At 40.1% G+C, this 9,218-nt stretch overlaps 1 protein-coding gene across 4 annotated transcripts; it reads left to right on the top strand.

Moving 5' to 3' along the window:
• Positions 1-5,883: 5,883 nt before the first annotated feature.
• Positions 5,884-7,312, top strand: LOC134322110 (uncharacterized). Of its 4 annotated transcripts, none has more exons than XR_010013952.1 (3): positions 5,884-6,836; positions 6,913-7,077; positions 7,165-7,312. XR_010013952.1 is itself a non-coding variant. In XM_063003996.1 (3 exons), the coding sequence occupies exons 1-3, from the start codon at positions 6,728-6,730 to the stop codon at positions 7,182-7,184; spliced, it is 291 nt and encodes a 96-aa protein (XP_062860066.1). In that variant the 5' UTR covers positions 5,893-6,727; the 3' UTR covers positions 7,185-7,312. The 4 variants fall into 4 exon arrangements, 2 of the variants coding, with proteins under 2 accessions (XP_062860066.1, XP_062860060.1); XR_010013953.1 differs by having other exon boundaries at positions 6,916-7,077; XM_063003996.1 differs by having other exon boundaries at positions 5,893-6,836; positions 6,916-7,077.
• Positions 7,313-9,218: the final 1,906 nt, after the last annotated feature.

Here is a 9,218-nt window from a genome sequence, read left to right on the forward strand (position 1 = left end):
TGCAAACAATAGCATAACATTGTTGGATAATTCAATATTATTGCTGATGCTGCTCCAAGTAAATTGCTATTTAATAGGGCAAGGTGGCACACTTTGAATTTAAAGACATATCTTTCATATCAGTGGTCCCCAACCTTTTTTGCACCACGGACCGGTTCTATATAAAATATAATTTCACGGACCGGCGGGAGGATTTAAAATAGAATAACTACACTTTTCGCTGCAACGAGATGCTGCTTCCACCTGGGGGTGATATGAGACGATAAACACCCGTGTGTTGGAAATGGAAGCAGTCCAATAGGGTGAACTTCATTCTGCTCAATATTAATAAGATTAGAGTAAAAACATCAACATTATTTCAATATTTAATCAACTTTCTTGAAAACAAATGTGAACAAAATGTGCATTAACTTTACAAAAAAGTGCAATTGCTATTTGGATATCACAAAGCTGATGTTAACTGCTCCAGTCCTGGATGTGTAAAACTTTATAAAAAGTGCGTGTTGGTTTGCAGTTTAGTTAGCGAAGCTTCAGATGTGATGCTCTGCATCGTTCAAGTTCTTGCATTTCTCTGTGTTTAGTACCGTAACGGCGATATAAACCCTAAATTTAAACTGTGATCATTAAACAGCTTTACACCTGACTTTTGAAGTACATGTCTTGTTAAAAACTCTATCGTCTCTGTCAGTCGCGCTCAGTTCTGTTCGCCGACACATTACGGTGAAGCTGGATACACTCGTCTCGTACACACATAAACTGAACCTTGCAGAAATGTAAAGAAATAGCGCTCCCGTCAAAATAAAAACAACCCTGTTATATAGCATGTGTGATGTAAATTTATTTACGTCTGATTTTTAATCGCCCCTGACCTCATGCGGGCCGGTTGGGGATGGGTCTGTGGTCCGTGGGTCATTTATTACCGGGCCGCACAGAAAAAATAAATAATGTAGACCAGACCTGGGCATTGTATGGCCTGCGGGCCACATCCGGCCTGCGACCCATCCCCAACCTGCCCGCATGAGGTCAGTGGCAATTAAAAATCAGACGTAAATAAATGTACATCACACATGCCATATAACAGGATTGTTTTTATTCCTGTCTGCGGCCCAGTGGTTGGGGATCACTGTTTTATATCATGTCATTAAGTGTGTTTCCTACTTCTCACCTAGTAAATTGTACCCACCGCAACCCTGAATAGGGTAAAGTGGTGGTAAAAACAGACAACGAATGAATGAATGGTGCTACATTATCTATTGTTGTGTGCAATATGGACTCTAAGTGTTGCTTTGTAGTAGATATTATTAGATAAACAGAGTTAATATAATAGTGATCGGAGATAAGTCATTTTGTCTATGCCACTAACAGGAGTTAATATTAAGTCTTAGGTATGTTTACAGCAGTGAGTAGGTCCAATTACATTCTGGTTGATACCCATAGATCCTAAAATAGAATCAAATGCAATTTTAAGGGAAGAATTTCCATTCCTTCGCCTCTCTATTAATGTGCTTGGACACAGAGCTCTGTGAACAGCCAGCCTCTTTAGCAATGACCTTTTGTGTCTTGCCCTCCTTGTGCAAGGTGTCAATGGTCGTCTTTTGGACAACTGTCAAGTCAGCAGTCTTCCCCATGATTGTGTAGCCTACAGAACTAGACTGAGAGACCATTTAAAGGCCTTTGCAGGTGTTTTGAGTTAATTAGCTGATTAGAGTGTGGCACCAGGTATCTTCAATATTGTACCTTGTCACAATATTCTAATTTTCTGAGATACTGAATTTGGGGTTTTCATTAGTTGTCAGTTGTAATCATCAACATTAAAAGAAATAAACATTTGAAATATATCAGTCTGTGTGTAATGAATGAATATAATATACAAGTTTCACTTTTTGAATGGAATTACTGAAATAAATCAACTTTTTCATGATATTCTAATTTTATGACCAGCACCAGTATATATATATATATATATATATATATATATATATATATATATATATATATATATATATACAGTATATATATATACACAGTATATATACAGGGGTTGGACAAAATAACTGAAACACCTGGTTTTAGACCACAATAATTTATTAGTATGGTGTAGGGCCTCCTTTTGCGGCCAATACAGCGTCAATCCGTCTTGGAAATGACATATACAAGTCCTGCACAGTGGTCAGAGGGATTTTAAGCCATTCTTCTTTCAGGATAGTGGCCAGGTCACTACGTGATGCTGGTGGAGGAAAACGTTTCCTGACTCGCTTCTCCAAAACACCCCAAAGTGGCTCAATAATATTTAGATCTGGTGACTGTGCAGGCCATGGGAGATGTTCAACTTCACTTTCATGTTCATCAAACCAATCTTTCACCAGTCTTGCTGTGTGTATTGGTGCATTGTCATCCTGATACACGGCACCGCCATTGGATGCACATGGTCCTCCAGAATGGTTCGGTAGTCCTTGGCAGTGACGCGCCCATCTAGCACAAGTATTGGGCCAAGGGAATGCCATGATATGGCAGCCCAAACCATCACTGATCCACCCCCATGCTTCACTCTGGGCATGCAACAGTCTGGGTGGTACGCTTCTTTGGGGCTTCTCCACACCGTAACTCTCCCGGATGTGGGGAAAACAGTAAAGGTGGACTCATCAGAGAACAATACATGTTTCACATTGTCCACAGCCCAAGATTTGCGCTCCTTGCACCATTGAAACCGACGTTTGGCATTGGCACGAGTGACCAAAGGTTTGGCTATAGCAGCCCGGCCGTGTATATCGACCCTGTGGAGCTCCCGACGGACAGTTCTGGTGGAAACAGGAGAGTTGAGGTGCACATTTAATTCTGCCGTGATTTGGGCAGCCGTGGTTTTATGTTTTTTGGATACAATCCGGGTTAGCACCCGAACATCCCTTTCAGACAGCTTCCTCTTGCGTCCACAGTTAATCCTGTTGGATGTGGTTTGTCCTTCTTGGTGGTATGCTGACATTACCCTGGATACCGTGGCTCTTGATACATCACAAAGACTTGCTGTCTTGGTCACAGATGCGCCAGCAAGACGTGCACCAACAATTTGTCCTCTTTTGAACTCTGGTATGTCACCCATAATGTTGTGTGCATTGCAATATTTTGAGCAAAACTGTGCTCTTACCCTGCTAATTGAACCTTCACACTCTGCTCTTACTGGTGCAATGTGCAATTAATGAAGATTGGCCACCAGACTGGTCCAATTTAGCCATGAAACCTCCCACACTAAAATGACAGGTGTTTCAGTTATTTTGTCCAACCCCTGTATATATATATATATATATATATATGATTATGATATATATATATATATATATATATATATATACAGTGTATCACAAAAGTGAGTACACCCCTCACATTTCTGCAAATATTTCATTATATCTTTTCATGGGACAACACTATAGACATGAAACTTGGATATAACTTAGAGTAGTCAGTGTACAACTTGTATAGCAGTGTAGATTTACTGTCTTCTGAAAATAACTCAACACACAGCCATTAATGTCTAAATAGCTGGCAACATAAGTGAGTACACATATATATATAAAATTGTAACACGTAACTAATGTTGCTGACTTTTGTTGTCCACAAGTCATTTTATGCGAGTCACGAGTTGAGTCCAAGTTATTTTAAACAAGTCGAGTCTGAAGTCGCTGTGTGTGCCGTCGCAGACTCAAGTCCCCATCTCTGGTGTAAAGTGTACTTAAGTATTTTTTGGAGTATCTGTACTTTATCTGAGTATAAAAATTTTCAGCAACTTTTACTTTTACTCCACTACAGTTTCTAAAGAAAATATAAACATTTACTCCAATACATTTGCGGTGTGTACATTCGTTACTCGTTACTACAAAATAAAACAACAAGAAATTTGGTAGCTAAATGATGTGAGATGTTTGACGGACTGTAAGCAGGTTTGGTGAATCTGCGCTTGTAAATTAGATCAGTGGTTACACACACTAATGCGCAAGTGCAAACAAGCGTTCTCTAAAAGCGACCGGAGTTTGTATCAGATGAAGCGCCTCTTATGTTTTACCCAAAGTTACGGAAATATCGGCATTTCAGAACAGAACTCCCCCACCAACCTCACCAAACACACTGATAAAGGTTAAGAATGATTAAAAAAGTAAAGCTGCAGAATCACAAGTTTTTATTTATAATGATTAGCATTAAGATTGTTAAGTGAAGATATCTTGCTAACATTTTAGATTACATTTGAACCACAGATATCACGTTTCACTAAATTTTGTTGGAATTCATTCAGTGCAAAGCTCATGAAGACGTTTAAAAAAACTAATTTCTTTGCTTTTTCTAGTTTTCAACTCTTCCAACTTTTCCTGAATGATTTATCAGCTGCAGCTTCAAGTTGACATATAAGTTAGAAGGGTGTAGAAAGTGTCATCTACCAATATCTTTGAGTTTAACACATATGAACCAGGAAGTAGATCTGGCCCAAACAAGATTATTTAAACACAGCTTATTTTTACTCAAGTATTTAGACTCAAAGTAAGCTCATCCAAAAGGTTGAGCAGACCATTAAAGGGGTAAAAGTACCACACGTTTTGTTAAAGATTTTTGCTTCAAATGAATTCTGCCCAAATTTATTTATTTGGATATAGCTATGACTTAAATGTACAACCCAAATCAGAAACCATATTGGGACAGGATAGAAAAAGAAAAGAAAATAGATGCAGTGTTTCTTACATTTACATCGACTCTTATTAAAGCAATAAGCCACGAGAGGCCGTGGTGTGATTTTAGCACGGGGATGACGTTTTTGGCACGACGCGAAGCGGAGTGCCTAAAACTTCTTTCCCCGTGCTAAAATCATAACAGTAATGCACGGTCTCGAGTGGCTTATTGCTTTTATAAAACGGCGGTCAACATAAAATATAATAAATACAACAATGTTTAATTCATAAATGTATTTATTGTGTATAAACTTACAATAAAGCATTCTTCCGCGACGCAAAATAGTTCGATTAACAGTGTTGCTAGGCAACATGAGGGCGAAAATAACATTAATTTTTTCTATTCAGTGGCGTATTAATATGGAATGATGTGAGGTGGTCATAGGTGTGCGTTTATCGGGGATTTTACAACGGCTTCAGATTTTAGGACCGGAACTATCCGTTTTATAATCCATCTTATATGAACCCAATATATTTCATGTTTTGTCTGGTCAACTGTTAACATACATATACAGGCATTTTAGGCCTACAACACATTCCAAAAGAATGGAAAAAGGCAAATTAGGGCTAGTAATGAGATAAAAAAAACCTAAATATTGACGTGATTTCAAACAGGTAACGTTAACAGCTGATTATAATGATGATTTGGCACGAATCATGTTCAGATAAAGGAAGAAAGAAAATGTATTTAGTTCTATAAATTCTTATGTTGTAAAGATGTTTTTCAGTAGGTTTGGGGTCGGCTTCATTGTTAAGGTGCTTTACAGGCTTAAAAGAACAATCTTCATATTTTTCAATATTCTGACCTCTTGCGTTTTTATTAACAGCATTAACTTGTACTTCTACTTTTAATACTTAAGTACATTTAATATCAGAAAATTACTTTTGATACTTAAGTACAATAACCACTTTTACTCCATTACGCAATATTCTATACGGTGACTTTTACTTCTATCAAAGTACATTTGTGGTAAGATACTTGTACTTTTACTCAAGTATGTCTTTCAGGTACTTTATACACCACTGCTTTTGGCTATACAGATTTGTGGGTGTGTCCACATCTGGAGTGAATATTAGTGAGACTGAGTGCTGCTCTGATGATCAGCTCTGCTCTCAGCACCATTGTGACATCATGATGATGTCATAACATTCTACAAGCTCTGATCTCAGCTCTTGTGCTGCTGCTGCTTCACTCTGAGACGGAGCATCGAAGCGACAGCATCTAAAATGTCCTGGTTCAGAAAGTTGTGTTGTTGTAGCGTCCTGGCTGACGACGAGGAGCTGTACAGACACAGACCTGAGGAGAGGGAGAGAAAGAAGAAGAAGAAATGGTGGCAGAGATGCAAAAAGAAAGAACGGCAGGAGGACACAAATGTGGAGGAACATAAGGTGATGGGAAATGAGGAGAACGCAGGAACGTGCACACAGATTCTGTCGGACCAAGGGCAGGAACTGGAGGTACATGTAGTTCTGGAGAACCACATCCAGGAACTGGGAGTACAGGTAGTTATGCAGGACCAAGCCCAGGTCCTTGAGGAGCAGGTGGTTCTGATGGACCAAGGGCAGCATTTGGAGAAGCAGGAGCAGGTGGTTCTGATAGACCAAGGGCAGCATTTGGAGAAGCAGAAGCAGGTGATTCTGATGGACCAAGGGCAGCATTTGGAGAAGCAGAAGCAGGTGATTCTGATGGACCAAGGGCAGCATTTGGAGAAGCAGGAGCAGGTGGTTCTGACGGACCAAGGGCAGCATTTGGAGAAGCAGGAGCAGGTGTTTCAAAAGGACCCAGTGCAAAAATGGGATGACCTGCTTGTTCAGCTGAAGCAGGTGCGCAACGTGAGCTGTTTCTGGAGAAGCAAGAAGAGGAACTGAAGGAGTCGTTGCTTCTGGAGAGCAAAAAAAGAAAGGAGCAGGTGGTTCTGGAGAACCAAGAGAAAGAACCGAAGGAGCAGGTGGTTATGGATAAACTGGAGGAGCAGCTGGTCCTGTAGGTGGAGAGCAGGAAACTGGAGGAGGTAGTAATGCCAGACCTGATAAGAAAAGTGAACAAGTGGGTGGCTGTGGAGGAAGAGAAGAACCTGGATGAAGAGAACCCAGAGGAGCAGAACCCGGTTACACAAGGGATTGAAGGTACATCCTGAAGGAGTTTTATGATCTGTGTGGTGTTTTATTCATCATGGTACTGAATCAGGTTTCATTTCTCCAGCAGATCCACTTCAGGCTGACATTCTGAAGAACACCTTCAGGTCCTCATCTAATGAAGTGGTGCAGCAGCAGAACGTCCAGGACGAGAACGTTCTGATTGCTCCCACATTCAGAAACCAACCTGGAGAGCATGGGAGACTGATGGAGACCATGATGAAGAATCAAGGTGGATTATTTTCAGATATAGATCTTCATCACAGTGAGCAGATGAAGGCTGGAGTGTTACTGTAACGTGTGTGTTGTGTGTGTGTAGGCGTGACCGTGTCTTCATGATAAAGCTGAAGATATAATCATCTGAAGAACCTGGTGGAGGCGTAATGAAGAATCACCAGACAACACGACGAGCTCCAGACTGAAACTTTCCTTCATCAAAAAAAAAATAAAGTTCATTCAAAAATAAACTGGCGGCTTTAGTTTAGTGCTTATTAAAGGTGGAAACATCTGGAGAACATGGAGGAACCAAACTGAACTGCCATCTTCAGATCTTCAGAGGTTCTTCTGCAGTTTTCTCAGTATAAAGATCTGATCTGTGGAGGCTGCAGAAATACCCATCCGTTCAACAGGTTCTTCCACCTCAGGACCTTCAGAACTGTTTTAGAGGTCCAGCTGAGGACATAGTGGTGCTGGACATTTAAATCCTTAAATATGGTTTTATATTCTTGCCATGATGTGATAGAGAAGTATCAGAAGTGATTCCTCTGACCTTGTGGTTTGTCACAACTCCTGACTTTGTACACACATTATTTTGATGTTTAATTAATTAAATTAGTCTTTTAATTTGCACTTAATCACCCAGAATGATGGCATGAAAATTAAACAAATATTTACCAACTTCATATTCACAAAAATATTCAGACCCTTTATTCAAAACTCTATGGACGCCACTTCGGCAGCGATTACAGCTGCAGGTCTTCTTGGATGCGTCTCTACAAGCTTTACACACCTGGATTTAGACAGTTTATCCCATTCATAATGCCAGATCCTCTCAAGCTCTGTCTGATTGGATGACAGGTGTCTGTGAACTGCTTCTGGTCTCTCCATAAATGTTCTGGGTTTTGGTCGAGTCCCTTCAGAACATTCGGAGATTTGCCTCAAAGCCACTCCAGAGCTAGATAGAGAGATTTACACTGTGGGTGTCCACATACTTTTGGATACACAGTTTTACTCTAGGGGTGTCCACATAATTTTTATTCACATGTACTGCAAATTTACACCATCTGACATGTTATAGTGCACAGGATTAAATTTTGGTTCTTGTGTATGCTAATGCTGTATATGTTTTCTAAAAGTGCAACATTGGTAGATAATCTACCCACCCTTTGTGATTGATATTCAATGTTTGCAGGCCTAAGAGGTAATTGCTGCCATTGTTTGATTTTCTTAAACATCACCTACGCACAGCAAAGGTATCAATTATTCGTTTGCGACCAGCTTTTAACCAGCGAGTCCAAGAATTGATACACCAGAAAACAGAGCAAAAACCAGAACAAGGGGAATTAAAGAATCAGTAGTCAAAAACAAGGCCATACACAAGATATTTGTAATAAACTATGAATGCTTGTTATACTCTACCCTAGAATGGCAATACTACAGAAAGTTACAGGTGTAAGACCAAGGTATATATAGCTATCTGTTGAATAAAACAGCAGATGTGTGTGTTCAATATTGTGGTGACGTGAAGCACCTAAAGGGAACCTAATTGGTGGCTGCAAGCGAAGGCAGTGTCATGTGGTCTCCCACTGATTCTTGAAATATGTAGTGTGAATGGAAATTTTATATTTTGTTAGTTATTTGCATTAAACTCATAAGTTTCTGCTTTCTTAGTTCAATTAGCAGAGGTAAAAGAGACTTTTGGAAGGTTTCTTAGGTCCAGAGATATGTTGACCTTGGCATGGGCTTCTTGCTTCCGTGGGAATGCATGGGTGTCAGGATTGTGTGTCCGGGGGTGCACGCGGGGTTTTGATAGTGGTGCATTCTTGTGGAAGTACGCCATGTTTCTAACAAACTGACTATTCTTGTAGGATGATAAACAAATTTGGTTTGGGAAGTTGACCTTGAGCTGGGTTGCTGAGCAGAGTTAGCCTGAAGGGGCAGTAAGCGGGGTATAAATACTGTGATAGGGCAGACAGAGTCGCCCCTTTCTCTCCTGTAAAGGCATGTGTGCGTTTACATTGAGAATGGCCCTCAGCTGAGTAATAAATTGATTATTTGCTTTTATCATTATCCCGGTTGTCTGTGTCAATCTTTAAGGGTTATTTTGAATTCCCACAACAGTAGATTGTGGCGGGATCTATACGGAGCCAAATG

The sequence above is a fragment of the Trichomycterus rosablanca genome, chromosome 1 (assembly GCF_030014385.1).
Source record: "Trichomycterus rosablanca isolate fTriRos1 chromosome 1, fTriRos1.hap1, whole genome shotgun sequence".
Taxonomy (NCBI): domain Eukaryota; kingdom Metazoa; phylum Chordata; class Actinopteri; order Siluriformes; family Trichomycteridae; genus Trichomycterus; species Trichomycterus rosablanca.

Excerpts from the sequence above, each read along its gene's own strand:
- LOC134322110 (XM_063003990.1), top strand. The coding sequence starts at position 6,728 with ATGCCAGACCTGATAAGAAAAGTGAACAAGTGGGTGGCTGTGGAGGAA. Across the intron at positions 6,837-6,912 it reads GGTTACACAAGGGATTGAAG|CAGATCCACTTCAGGCTGAC; the intron begins GTACATCCTGAA and ends TCATTTCTCCAG. Across the intron at positions 7,078-7,164 it reads GACCATGATGAAGAATCAAG|GCGTGACCGTGTCTTCATGA; the intron begins GTGGATTATTTT and ends GTGTGTGTGTAG.